The sequence below is a fragment of the Myripristis murdjan genome, chromosome 10, assembly GCF_902150065.1.
Source record: "Myripristis murdjan chromosome 10, fMyrMur1.1, whole genome shotgun sequence".
NCBI lineage: Eukaryota > Metazoa > Chordata > Actinopteri > Holocentriformes > Holocentridae > Myripristis > Myripristis murdjan.
In genome coordinates, this window is record NC_043989.1 from 22,710,167 (window position 1) to 22,725,308 (window position 15,142).

General features: G+C 42.5%; 2 protein-coding genes across 16 annotated transcripts in view; both read left to right on the plus strand.

Annotated features, from left to right (window-relative positions):
* Window positions 1–15,142, plus strand: part of LOC115366762 (protocadherin gamma-C5-like) — a 256,394-nt gene that overhangs the window by 221,342 nt on the left and 19,910 nt on the right. Inside the window, exon 1 of one of the 15 annotated variants that reach the window (XM_030062365.1) lies at window positions 3,960–6,577. The exons of 12 other annotated variants lie outside the window; for them this stretch is intronic. In XM_030062365.1, the coding sequence (XP_029918225.1) occupies window positions 4,124–6,577 (2,454 nt within the window). In that variant the 5' untranslated portion in view covers window positions 3,960–4,123. Of the gene's footprint in view, window positions 1–3,959; window positions 6,578–7,730; window positions 10,362–11,729; window positions 14,252–15,142 lie in introns of those variants that run through there. 2 more of the 15 variants (XM_030062368.1, XM_030062364.1) reach the window with 2 other exon arrangements.
* Window positions 411–2,981, plus strand: LOC115366961 (protocadherin gamma-C5-like). The gene has a single exon (XM_030062631.1). The coding sequence runs from the start codon at window positions 435–437 to the stop codon at window positions 2,979–2,981; it is 2,547 nt and encodes an 848-aa protein (XP_029918491.1). The 5' UTR covers window positions 411–434.

Sequence of the window (15,142 nt, forward strand, 5' to 3'; positions counted from 1 at the left end):
AGAACATGGCAATTAGTGATATTAACTGTGAAAATTAATGTGTTATTTTATCGGCATCCGTCATACATTTTAAATAGCCTACATCGAAGATGACATTTTATAGACTGCTGTGTCTTTGAAACCAATCTTCAGTTTCCCACTTATTGGATAATAGACGCGGATGCTGTGCACCAATAGCATGCAGCATTGTACAAAGAGATCTACTCCCTCCCCCTTTCAGCCTCGGCACCCTAAACACCTACAATGCAAACGCTGGACGGGAGAGGATGATACGCTTATACGCTCGGAGGTTAAACCGAATTTCTTTATTTTAGCTCTTGTCATGAACAAAGTTTTTTTTTTTCTTTCTTTTTTGGATGTGTGTTTTGGAATATAGCTTTCTCCCTGGAAATGGATTTTGACTATTTAGTCTTCGTTTCTATCGATGGCAAATAATGTGTTCTAAGGGACCTGGCATGACAAAGAGAATGAGATACCGAGTGTGGAAGTGGCAGTCTGTTTGCTGGTATCATTTCTTTCTCTTGTGGAGTACAATAGACGGACAGGCTCGATACACCATCCCGGAGGAAATGAAACAAGGTTCTGTTGTAGGAAATTTAGCCAAAGATCTGGGTTTGGGAATTTCACAGATTTTTGAGCGCAAGCTGCGTGTCGCCTCTGAGGCTGGGAAGCAGTATTTCAGTGTGAATGCGGGGAAGGGCGAATTGTTAGTGAATGAGAGAATAGACAGAGAGGCTTTGTGCGGACAAAGTGTCAGCTGTGTGTTGTCTCTTCAGGTAGTCATCGAGAAACCGTTACAGTTATATCGAGTTGAAGTAGAAATACAAGATATTAATGATAATTATCCGAGCTTCCCCTCAAAAGATGTAACATTAGAAATTGCAGAGTCTACAGCAGCAGGGGCATATTTTCCATTGGAAAGTGCACAAGATCTTGATGTTGGAGTTAACTCAGTGAGGTCGTATTCTTTGAGTAAAGACGACGTTTTTAGCTTAAGGACAAAAAATGTTTCTGGTGGGAGAAAAGTCCCAGAGCTAGTCCTGTCTAAATCTCTTGACCGAGAGAAAAAGGCTCAGCATAAGCTTCAGTTGACAGCACTTGACGGGGGAAATCCAGTAAGATCAGGAACCTCTCAAATAACCATAAATGTGCTTGATAATAATGATAATTTTCCAGTATTTGAGAAAAACGTTTACAAAGTTTCTATGGGTGAAAATAGTGTATATGGTACACCAGTCGTTAAACCAATTGCAAAAGACATTGATGACGGTGCAAATGGAGAGGTAGAGTATTCATTTGGATCGCACACACCAGACACTGTCCTGTCTTTATTTAATATCGACTCATTAACAGGAGAAATATTTCTCAAAGGGAAATTAGATTTTGAAACAAATACAAATTATGTAATAGACATTAGCGCTAAAGACAAAGGAACGCCTAGAATGGAGGGACATTGCACAATTCAATTAGAAGTGTTAGATGTTAATGATAATGCCCCAGAAATTGTTTTAACCTCGCAGCCAAACTCTGTGCCTGAAGATGCCCCGAGTGGAACAGTCATAGCTTTGATCAGTGCAAAGGACCTTGACTCTGGTGATAACGGTAAAGTGACATTAAAAATCCCAAGGGGTTCAACATTTAGCCTAAAACCTTCATTCTCTAATAATTACGCATTAGTTACTAACGGTGTTTTAGACCGAGAGAGCGTTTCAGAGCATAGTGTTGAGATTACAGCCACTGATTCGGGCTCTCCTCCCCTATCTAGTAAGAAAACTGTACCTGTCACCATCATTGATGTGAATGACAACCCTCCTGTTTTCACTCAGCCCTATTACAACGTGTATTTAAAAGAGAATGGGGTACCAGGCTCTATTCTCTACTCAGTATCAGCATCTGACCTGGATCTAGGTGAAAACGCTAAACTTTCCTACTCCATCTTGGACTCTAAAGTACAGGGAGTGTCTGTGTCCTCCTACGTCTACATCAACTCTGATAATGGCAGCATCTACAGCATGCACTCGTTTGACTATGAGAAACTGAAGGTGTTTCAGATTCAGGTGCAGGCAAAAGACCAGGGCTCTCCGTCTCTGAGCAGCAACGCCACTGTCCATGTTTTTATCCTGGATCAGAACGACAATGCCCCCATTGTCATTTACCCCTCCTCCGCTGCCCTGGGCTCCCTCTCTCATCAGAGGATGCCCCGCTCCGCTAAAGCGGGACACCTGATTACCAAGGTGACAGCCGTGGACGCCGACTCGGGCCATAACGCCTGGATCTCCTATAAGCTGGCGGAGGCCACAGACGCTTCTCTGTTCACTGTCAATCTTTACACGGGGGAGGTGAGGACTAAACGCGCCGTCTCTGAGCAGGACGACTCCTCTCAGAGGCTGCTTATAGAGATCAAGGACGACGGGGAACCGGTCCAGTCCGCCACGGTCACGGTGTCCGTCCTGCTAGAGGACGGCCTCCATGAACCCATCTTGGACCTCCGACAGAAAACAGCCGAGCCCAGCAAGAAAAACGGCAGAATCACCCTTTATTTGATTCTCTCTCTGGCCTCGGTGTCTGTGCTGTCTCTGATGACTTTTCTCATCTTAGCTGTTAAGTGTATCAGGAACAGCAGAAGCAGCGGCAGTTGCTGCATGAGACGGAGCGACTGTGACGACTACAAGAACCCCAACAGAAACCTGCAGATTCAGCTCAACACTGACGGACCTATTAAGTACGTGGAGGTCCTGGGAGGAGACATGTTGTCTCAGAGTCAGTCCTTCAGGTCCTGTATGTCTCCCATGTCAGAGTACAGTGACTTCACCTTCGTTAAGCCCAGCAGCACCACTGACTTTAAGGAGATGATCAGTGTCCTGGATGCGTCTTTACCCGACAGCACCTGGACCTTTGAGAGTCAACAGGTGAGAATGAACAAGATGTGCAATGTTAAACAAATTTTCTTCCATTGCGTAAGATCTTCGTTTGTGGCCTAAACAAAACATTGTAACGTCACAATGAAAACTCTTAACTCTTTCCTTTCAAAATAGTAAAGCGTAAGAGTTATGTCAGTATGGTGCTTTGATTTGAATGAAATTTTATTCGTTCATGAGGTGCGTTATTCTTCGTCTTCTTCTAATCCTTCTTCTTATTATTATATAATCTGGACGTATTGATGTCTATGCCACAATGATAGCACAGTCTGCGACACTCGACATCTGATATGGTGGTTATTGATTTTAGGCGTTGTTTAAGTGTCCCTGATATTGTAACTAAACTCTTGATGAGACTCTTTGTTTTCATTGTCATTTAGCCTATTAATTTTTTTTTTTTTTTTTTTTTTTTTTTTTTTTTTTAATCTTATGGAGACTTACGTAATTTCTTAGCATATCTTTGATTGATATTCAAACGAATTAAGTCCTTTGATTAAAATTCAAGTGAATTAAATCCTTTTAATTAAAGATGTCAGAATTTTATACTTTAAAATTTTACTCATGAATGATTTTTACTGCTCAGTATTTCCAAAAGACTAGTAACTTGTATTTTGCAAAACGAATACAGGCTAATGCATTTCATCAGCGAAAAGGTTTCGGGCATCCAAGTGACTGCAGTAATATTCTGTGGTGAATACTGACTTTTTTGGCAGTACTTATTTTGAAAAGTAGGTGTCAAGTGTATACTGAATTTTAGAATGAACTCCTTTACATATGATACGGATTTTTTCAGTTACTACTTTGCTCTTATTTCATCTAAATGCAGTTTTTTCACACTATGATTGCTTATCAGTAATGTTTCTACTGTGAAAGGATACAGTCCTACAAGAGGCTGTAGTGACTTTAAGAGTACTGTTCACTTTCTCTGTGATTGGATAATGTAAGTGGAAGCTGTGCACCAATAAAATGCAGAGCTGTACAAAGAGATCTACCCCATCCCCCATTCAGTCTCACCATTGTAACCCCTCATAATGCTCAGAGCTGGAAACCGGGAGATGCGCTCATCCCAACGTATCCGTAATTTGATCATTTTAGTACCCATTATTTGGGTTGTATTGAAATATTCATTCTGACGATGGATTTTGAGGTTGAACCCCTTCTAAGCTATATTTCGATGGCTCCTAAAATATTGTAACGGATCAGGAATGACCACAAGAATGGGATACAGAAACGGGAGATGGCACGCTCTTTGGTGGGACTTTTTCTTTCTCTTGTGGAGTACAATATACGGACAGACTCGCTACACCATCCCGGAGGAACTGAAACAGGGTTCTGTGGTAGGAAATCTAGCCAAAGATCTAGGTTTGGGACTATCAGAGATTTTTGACCGTAAGCTGCGTGTCGCCTCTGAGGCTGGGAAGCAGTATTTCAGTGTGGATGCAGGGAAGGGTGAGCTGGTGGTGCATGAGAGAATAGACAGAGAGGCTTTGTGTGGACAAAGCGCCAGCTGTGTGTTGCCTTTGCAGGTTGTCATAGAGAATCCACTACAGCTATTCCGGATAGAAGTGGAAATAAGAGACGTAAACGATAATTCACCCAATTTCCTCACCAAAGAACGGAATTTCAAAATTGCAGAGCTGACCGCAGTAGGTGTGCGTTATCCTTTGGAGACCGCACAGGACCTCGACGTGGGTAGTAATTCATTAAAATCGTACAGCCTGAGTAAAGATGAATGCTTTAGTCTGAAAATAAAGGAGATTGCTGGTGGAATAAAGGTGCCAGAACTAGTATTAGAGAAACCGCTTGACAGAGAAAAACAAAGTGTCCATGAGCTACTATTGACAGCTTTAGACGGCGGCAATCCTGCAAAAACTGGAACGTCAAAGATTATAGTTACCGTCCTGGACAACAATGATAATGTCCCTGTTTTCAAGAATTCATTGTATAAAATATCTGTGAATGAAAATAATCCAAGTGGCTTTTTGCTCGCAAAACTGGAGGCAACAGATGCAGACGAGGGTGTTAATGGAGAGGTTCAATACGCATTTGCTGAGCACACGCCACAGTCGTTACTGTCTATTTTTCAGATAAACTCAGTAACAGGAGAGTTATTTCTAATAGGTGAGTTAGATTATGAAAGCGACGCGACACATGCAATAGATGTCACTGCAAAAGATAAAGGAATTCCTGAAATGGAAGGTCACTGTCGTGTGCAAGTGGAAGTAGTAGACGTAAATGATAACGCTCCAGAAATTGTTCTCACTTCAAAACCCAGCGCAATACGCGAGGATGCACCTAGTGGGACAGTAGTGGCTTTACTCAGTGCCCGGGATCTTGATTCTGGTGATAACGGTAAAGTGACATTACAGTTACCCAAAGGGTCCCTCTTTACTCTAAAACCTTCATTTTCTAATAGTTTTGCACTTGTTACCAACACTGTATTAGACCGAGAGAGCCTCCATGAATATGATATTGAGATAACAGCCACTGATTCAGGCTCTCCTCCCCTGTCTAGTAAAAAAACTATTCCTGTCACCATCACTGATGTGAATGACAACCCTCCTATTTTCACTCAACCCTCATATAATGTGTATTTAAAAGAGAATGGTTTGCCAGGTTCCATTCTTTATTCGGTATCAGCATCTGACCTGGATTTAGGTGAAAACGCTAAAATTTCCTACTCCATCCTGGACTCGAAAGTACAGGGAGTGTCTGTGTCCTCTTATGTCTACATCAATTCTGATAATGGCAGCATCTACAGCATGCACTCGTTTGACTATGAGAAACTGAAGGTGTTTCAGATTCAGGTGCAGGCAAAAGACCAGGGCTCTCCGTCTCTGAGCAGCAACGCCACTGTCCATGTTTTTATCCTGGATCAGAACGACAATGCCCCCATTGTCATTTACCCCTCCTCCGCTGCCCTGGGCTCCCTCTCTCATCAGAGGATGCCCCGCTCCGCTAAAGCGGGTCACCTGGTTACCAAGGTGACAGCCGTGGACGCCGACTCGGGTCATAACGCCTGGATCTCCTATAAGCTGGCGGAGGCCACAGACGCCTCTCTGTTCACTGTCAATCTTTACACGGGGGAGGTGAGGACTAAACGCGCCGTCTCTGAACAGGACGACTCCTCTCAGAGGCTACTTATAGAGATCAAGGACGACGGGGAACCGGTCCAGTCCTCCACGGTCACGGTGTCCGTCCTGCTAGAGGACGGCCTCCATGAACCCATCTTGGACCTCCGACAGAAAACGGTCGAGCCCAGCAAGAAAAACGGCAGAATCACCCTTTATTTGATTCTCTCTCTGGCCTCGGTGTCCGTGCTGTCTCTGATGACTTTTCTCATCTTAGCTGTTAAGTGTATCAGGAACAGCAGAAGCAGCGGCAGTTGCTGCATGAGACGGAGCGACTGTGACGACTACAAGAACCCCAACAGAAACCTGCAGATTCAGCTCAACACTGACGGACCTATTAAGTACGTGGAGGTCCTGGGAGGAGACATGTTGTCTCAGAGTCAGTCCTTCAGGTCCTGTATGTCTCCCATGTCAGAGTACAGTGACTTCACCTTCGTTAAGCCCAGCAGCACCACTGACTTTAAAGAGATGATCAGTGTCCTGGATGCGTCTTTACCCGACAGCACCTGGACCTTTGAGAGTCAGCAGGTGAGCACGAAATAGTAGTACACTTTCTTGTAAGTTCTCTGCTTAATCATTTCTTAATCTTTAATAGTCTATCTTTTGATTGCGCAGCGCACCGCTTTACTGATTTAGGCAGTGTGCTGATTTGACAAACTAGGATATAGCTTATCGCTCTGCTTTTCGGTTTCATGTATTAACCATTTTGGCCTTGGTGAGTTTGTGTATGTGTGTCACCATACAAACATTTAAAAGTGAATAGTGTTGAAATATATTACATGATATCACAATGAGACTATCTTCTCAGGACTCCTCAGACAACTGCGTCTTAGTTAGAAAGGAAATAAAAAAAAAAAATCTAAATGTTCATTTCCGTCATACAGTCCTTCAAAAATCATTGACAAAAATGAACCGTTTCTGTATGTTATGGCTTTGTATCATTAAAGCTAATCTTGATTTATGTTTATGAAAATTAGTTTAATGTCCCTACTTTTTCCTGCTGTCACATGCATTACACTGGTTTGGAATAGCTCGTTTGTTCCTTATTGTTTCTTTTCGGCTATGTGAATGTGCCTCTTTTAAAAAAGAAAATGAATAGCCATTTTTCAAGTACCGCAGCCTCAGAAAGCGTCATCAAATGAATGGGCTAATATTTGTGATAGCACTACGGATAATCTACTTACAATAGCTTGCTATTATCATTAAAAATGACGTGAACTTTAACTTTTTTTTAATACTTCCACCATGTACTTGTGATTTCATTCATGATTAATGAGCTGGTAAATGGACAATAATGTCAGTTTCGTTTGTTACACCATTTGTACTACTACTGTAACTGTATTAATAGAAAATATTATTTTGTAAGATGTCCGTAGGAAAAAAAATGGCCACTCATAATATTAGGCTATCTCTACCGTAAATCATTGTCTTGTAATCGGATTCAATTTTACGTGAATTAATTTGCTGATGGCATGCTGCAAAAGGCATTTCAAAATGTCATTCACACAGGCTTTAAATGAATCGAGGCTGATTTGCTTTCTCTGAAAGCACTGCTCAGCCTTCCCTCGTATTGGATGGTAGTGACAGATCATGTGCACCAATAGCAGAGAGAACTGTACAAAGAGATCTACTCTCTCCCCCCTATGCATCAGCAGCGTAACACTTTCAATGCAAAGACCAGGGGGAGAGATGGATAAAGCCCCAAACACTTGGAATTTAAACATAATGTCATCATTGTTGCTTCTGTCATAAACAAATATGTGGATCTTTGTTTTTGAATGTGTTCCTCTCTTTTGCAATGGATTTAATCTTCAGCATGCTCGATGAGAAATAATGCATTCTACATTCTAACGGATCTGGGATGACAAAGAGAATGGGACACAGAGACTGGAGATGGCAGGCTGTTTGGTGGCATCTTTTCTTTCTCTTGTGGAGTACAATAGACGGACAGACTCGATACACCATCCCGGAGGAACTGAAACAGGGTTCTGTTGTAGGGAATTTAGCCAAAGATCTGGGGTTGAGGGTATCAGAAATTTTTGATCGTAAGCTGCGCGTCGCCTCTGAGGCTGGTAAGCAGTATTTCAGTGTGGATGCGGGGAAGGGCGAGCTGATGGTGAATGAGAGAATAGACAGAGAGGCTTTATGCGGACAAAGCGCCAGCTGTGTTCTACCTCTGCAAGTTGTTCTAGAGAACCCACTGCACCTGCATCGAATGGAAGTAGAAATAAGAGACATTAACGACAATTCTCCGAGTTTCAAAACAACAGAACGGGCATTAAAAATAGCGGAGTCTACAGCCTCCGGCATTCGTTTTCCTTTAGAGACCGCACAGGACCTCGACGTGGGTAGTAATTCAGTAAAGTCGTACACTCTAACTAAAGACGAATGTTTTAGTTTGAAAATGAAAGATTTGTCCGGTGAGAGAAAAGTTCCAGAGCTAGTACTGGAGAAACCTCTTGACAGAGAAAAACAAAGTGTCCATGAGTTATTATTGACAGCTTTGGACGGGGGTAATCCTGTCAAAACTGGAACGTCAAAAATAATAGTAACTGTTCTGGACAATAACGACAATGTGCCCGTTTTCAAAAAGGCACTGTATAAAATAGCTGTGGCTGAGAATAGTGAAAGTGGCTCTTTGCTAGTTAAAGTTGAAGCAACAGACGCAGATGAGGGTGTGAATGGAGAGGTTGAATATGCATTTGCTGAGCACACACCACAGTTGTTGTTGTCTATTTTTCAGATAAACTCAGCAACAGGGGAAATTTTCTTAATAAGGGGATTAGATTATGAAACCAGTGCGACACATGAAATAGATATTACTGCAAAAGATAAAGGAATTCCTGAAATGGAAGGTCACTGTCGTGTGCAAGTGGAAGTAGTAGACGTGAATGATAACGCTCCAGAAATTGTTCTCACTTCAAAACCCAGCGCAATACGGGAGGATGCACCTAGTGGGACAGTAGTGGCTTTACTCAGTGCCCGGGATCATGACTCTGGTGATAATGGTAAAGTGACATTACAGCAGCCCAAAGGTTCTCCTTTTGACCTTAAGCCATCCTTTTCTAATAATTACGCACTGGTTACAAGCGGTGTTTTAGACCGCGAGAGCTTCTCAGGGTACAAAATTGCGATAACAGCCACTGATTCAGGCTCTCCTCCCCTTTCTAGTAGGAAAATTATTTCTGTCACCATCACTGATGTGAATGACAATCCCCCTGTGTTCACTCAACCCTCATATAATGTGTATTTAAAGGAAAATGGGGTACCAGGCTCCATTCTTTATTCGGTATCAGCATCTGACTTGGACTTTGGCGAAAATGCCAAGATTTCCTACTCCATCTTGGACTCTAAAGTACAGGGAGTATCTGTGTCCTCCTATGTCTATATCAACTCTGATAACGGCAGCATCTACAGCATGCACTCATTTGACTATGAGAAACTGAAGGTGTTTCAGATTCAGGTGCAGGCAAAAGACCAGGGCTCTCCGTCTCTGAGCAGCAACGCCACTGTCCATGTTTTTATCCTGGACCAGAACGACAATGCCCCCGCTGTCATTTACCCCTCCTCCGCTGTCCTGGGCTCCCTCTCTCACCAGAGGATGCCCCGTTCCGCTAAAGCGGGACACCTGGTTACCAAGGTGACAGCCGTGGACGCCGACTCGGGCCATAACGCCTGGATCTCCTATAAGCTGGCGGAGGCCACAGATGCTTCTCTGTTCACCGTCAATCTTTACACGGGGGAGGTGAGGACTAAACGCGCTGTGTCCGAGCAGGACGACTCCTCTCAAAGGCTGCTTATAGAAATCAAGGACGACGGGGAACCGGTCCAGTCCGCCATGTTTACGGTGTCCGTCCTGCTAGAAGACGGCCTCCATGAACCCATCTTGGACCTCCGACAGACAACGGCCGAGCCCAGCAAGAAAAACGGCAGAATCACCCTTTATTTGATTCTCTCTCTGGCCTCGGTGTCCGTGCTGTCTCTGGTGACTTTTCTCATCTTAGCTGTTAAGTGCATCAGGAACAGCAGAAGCAGCGGTAGTTGCATGAGACGGAGCGACTGTGACGACTACAAGAACCCCAACAGAAACCTGCAGATTCAGCTCAACACTGACGGACCTATTAAGTACGTGGAGGTCCTGGGAGGAGACATGTTGTCTCAGAGTCAGTCCTTCAGGTCCTGTATGTCTCCCATGTCAGAGTATAGTGACTTCACCTTCGTTAAGCCCAGCAGCACCACTAGCTTAAAGGAGATGATCAGTGTGCTAGACGCGTCATTACCCGACAGCACCTGGACCTTTGAGAGTCAGCAGGTGAGCACGAAACACTAGTACACTTTCTTTAAAGTTCTCTGCTTAATCATTTCTTAATCTTTAATAGTCTATCTTTTGATGGCGCAGTGTACCGCTTTACTGATTTGGGCAGTGAGCTGATATAACAAATTAGGATATAGCTTATCGCTCTGCTTTTCGGTTTCATGCTTATCTCTTGACAATCGTATTAAGTATTTTGGGCTTTGTGAGTGTGTGTATGTGTGTGTGTGTGTCACCATACAAACATTTAAAAGTGATTTATATTCATAATGTATTATATGACATCATAATGAGACTATCTTCTCAAGACTCCTTAGACAACTGCGTCTTATTTAGAGAGGAAAGAAAAAATCGAGATGTTAATTTCTGTCTTACAGTCTTTCAAAAAAAAAAAAAAAAAAAAACATTGACAAAACTGAACTGTTTCTGTATTTTATGGTTTTGTTTCATTAACGCTAGAGGTAATTTCTGTTTATGAAAACGAGTTCACTCTCCCTGCTGTTTCCTGCTGTCAGATGCATTACACTGGTTTGGAATAGCTCGGTTGTTTCTTCTTGTTTCTTTTCGGCTTCGGGAATGTGCCTTTGTTAAAAAAGAATACGAATATCCATTTTTTAGGTACCACAGCCTCGGAAAGCGTCACCAAATGAATGGGCTAATATATGTCATAGCACTTAGGGATAATGTACTTACAGTAGTTTTTCAGTATCAGTAAAAAAAAAAAAATAATAATAATAATAATAGTAGTAGTAGTAGTAATAATAATAATAATAATAATAGTAATAATCCGCGCACTATACCTTTTTAAATAAATCCACCATATATCTGTGATTTCATTCGTGATTAATGAGCTGGTAGAGGAACAATAATTTCAATTTCTTTTGTTACACCATTCGTACTATTTATGTGATTGTAATAATATGAAACGTTATTTTCTAAGACGTCCGTATCAAAAAAGAAAAAAAAAAGTTGACCACTCAAAATATTATTTCAACCGTAAAATCATTGTCTTGTGAGCAGATTAATTTTATTTTATTCATTTGCTGATGGCATGCTGAAAATGGCATTTCAAAATGTCATTCACACAGGCTTTAAATGAATCGAGGCTGATTTGCTTTCTCTGAAAGCACTGCTCAGCCTTCCCTCGTATTGGATGATAGTGACAGATCATGTGCACCAATAGCAGAGAAAACTACAAAGAGATCTACCCCTTCCCCCTATGCATCAGCAGCGTAACACTTTCAAAGCAACGAGCAGGAGGAGAGAAGGATAAAGCCTCAAACACTTGGAATTTAAACAGAATGTCATCATTGTTGCCTCTGTTATAAACAAATATGTGAATCTTTGTTTTTGAACGTGTTCTTCTTTGCAATGGATTTTAACGTTAACGTGGAAGTTTCTCTCGATGGGAAATAACGCATTCTAACGGATCCGGGATGACAAAGAGATTGGGATACAGAGACTGGAGATGGCACGCTCTTTGGTGGCATCATTTCTGTCTCTTGTGGAGTGCAATAAACGGACAGATTCGCTACACCATCCCGGAGGAACTGAAACAGGGTTCTGTGGTAGGAAATCTAGCCAAAGATCTGGGATTGGGACTATCAGAGGTTTTTGACCGTAAACTGCATGTCGCCTCTGAGGCTCGTAAGCAGTATTTCAGTGTGGATGCGGAGAAGGGCGAGCTGGTGGTGAATGAGAGAATAGACAGAGAGGCTTTATGCGGACAAAGCGCCAGCTGTGTTCTACCTCTGCAAGTTGTCACTGAGGACCCGCTACAATTACACAAAATTGAGGTTGAAATAAGAGACATTAATGACAATTCACCAAGTTTCCTTACAAATAATTTATCTTTAAAAATTGCCGAATTAGCAGCAGTTGGAACCCGCTTTCCTTTGGAGAGCGCCTTGGACCCCGATGTTGGAAGCAATTCACTCAAATCTTATAGTCTTAGTAAAAATGAATGTTTTTCCCTCAAAATGAAGGAAATAGAAGGTGGTAAGACTGTTCCCGAAATTGTTTTAGACAAGCATCTGGATCGAGAGAAAAAACCTATTCATAACCTATTACTAACAGCATTAGATGGAGGAAACCCTGTAAGATCGGGAACCTCACAAATAACCATTACCGTGCTTGATATAAATGATAACTTTCCAGTCTTTGATAAAAACGTTTACAAAGTAACCTTAGACGAAAAGAGTATTAAGGGTGCTGTTATCGCCAGGCCCAAAGCAACAGATGCAGATGAGGGCTCTAATGGTGAAATTGAATACTCATTTGGTGTCCGAACACCGGATTCTGTATTGTCATTATTTGAGATTAATTCTTTGACAGGTGAAATCATTCTAAAAGGTGATTTGGACTATGAGACTACATCTTCACATGGCATTGATATAACTGCAAAAGATAAAGGAAGCCCTGAAATGGAGGGCCACTGTCGCGTGCAGGTAGATGTAGTAGATTACAACGATAATGCTCCAGAAATTGTTATCACTTCTCAACCGAAACCAGTCCGCGAGGATGCAGCGAGTGGCACAGTAGTAGCTTTGATCAGTGCAAGAGATCTTGACTCTGGTGATAACGGTAAAGTGACATTACAGCTACCCAAAGGATCTCATTTCAGCTTGAAACCTTCCTTCTCTAATAATTATGCATTGGTTACTAGTGGTGCTTTAGACCGAGAGAGCCTCACGGAGTATAATGTCGAGATTACAGCCACTGATTCAGGCTCTCCTCCCCTATCTAGTAAGAAAACTATTCCTGTTACCATCACTGATGTGAATGACAACCCTCCTATTTTCACTCAACCCTCATATAATGTGTATTTAAAAGAGAATGGTTTACCAGGCTCTATTCTTTACTCAGTATCAGCATCTGACTTGGATTTAGGTGAAAATGCCAAGATTTCCTACTCCATCTCGGACTCTAAAGTACAGGGAGTGTCTGTGTCCTCCTATGTCTACATCAACTCTGATAACGGCAGCATCTACAGCATGCACTCTTTTGACTATGAGAAACTGAAGGTGTTTCAGATTCAGGTACAGGCAAAAGACCAGGGCTCTCCGTCTCTGAGCAGCAACGCCACTGTCCATGTTTTTATCCTGGACCAGAACGACAATGCCCCCGCTGTCATTTACCCCTCCTCCGCTGTCCTGGGCTCCCTCTCTCACCAGAGGATGCCCCGCTCCGCTAAAGCGGGACACCTAGTTACCAAAGTGACAGCCGTGGACGCCGACTCAGGCCATAACGCCTGGATCTCCTATAAGCTGGCGGAGGCCACAGACGCCTCTCTTTTCACCGTCAATCTTTACACGGGGGAGGTGAGGACTAAACGCGCCGTGTCTGAGCAGGACGACTCCTCTCAGAGGCTGCTTATAGAGATCAAGGACGACGGGGAACCGGTCCAGTCTTCCACGGTCACAGTGTCCGTCCTGCTAGAAGACGGCCTCCATGAACCCATCTTGGACCTCCGACAGAAAGCGGCCGAGCCCAGCAAGAAAAACGGCAGAATCACACTTTATTTGATTCTCTCTCTGGCCTCGGTGTCTGTGCTGTCTCTGGTGACTTTTCTCATCTTAGCTGTTAAGTGCATCAGGAACAGCAGAAGCAGCGGTAGTTGCTGCATGAGACGGAGTGACTTTGACGACTACAAGAACCCCAACAGAAACCTGCAGATTCAGCTCAACACTGACGGACCTATTAAGTACGTGGAGGTCCTGGGAGGAGACATGTTGTCTCAGAGTCAGTCCTTCAGGTCCTGTATGTCTCCCATGTCAGAGTACAGTGACTTCACCTTCGTTAAGCCCAGCAGCACCACTGACTTTAAGGAGATGATCAGTGTCCTGGATGCGTCTTTACCTGACAGCACCTGGACCTTTGAGAGTCAACAGGTGAGCAGAGAATGATACCACGTTATGTCAGCTTCCATTTTTATCGACCTCAAAGTATTTGTATTTCGTGGTGGGAAAAAAGCAGTTCATAACAACAAATCAACCAACGTTTTAATTTAGCCTAAAGTTTAATTTGCTATACTGTATATACTTTTTCTTCGGTTTTAAGGGCTTTATTTAATTACTCTTTCATTAGAAGGTGTATATTTTAGTCATTGCATAACAATAATACAGTATTTGTCAAGGCAAGGCTACATTGTCTTTTCAGTCATTTGACAACCCTTTCTGAATCGCCCGTTGTTATTGTTGCTTCCGCTTCCCAAGCTGAGAATTTCAGCACCACAACTGTGAACAGCGACACTCCCCTACTTTGCTTCTTCAGTGGGGCCTAAAGTGACAGTGTAGTCACAGCGAAAGTTTTACACTGAAAACATATCAGAATTTCACAAATAAAGATGATGATGGTGGTGGTTAATTAATATTACCATTATCATCATCATCATCATCATCATCATCATCATCATCATCATCATTTATGAAACCTGTCTTCGTGTGATTTGCCAAACTTCGTGACTTGGAATAAACACGTGATTGTATCATTTGTGTTTAAAAAGAACATAAATAATAAATTAATTTTTGCCTCACTGAAATGTTATGTTAACAATAAAAACTCACATGATCAATTAATACATTTAATTTAAAGCCACGACAAATCCTACAAGATAGCTTGTTCAACTGATATCCCCTCATCGTCTCTGTGATATGACAGTGTAAAAAGGTTGATGTAACTTTAAGGGAGCTGTTCAGTTTCCCTATCATTGGATAGCAGAGATGGCTGCTGTGCACCAATCACATGCAGAACTGTACAAAGAGATCTACTCCCTCCCCCCA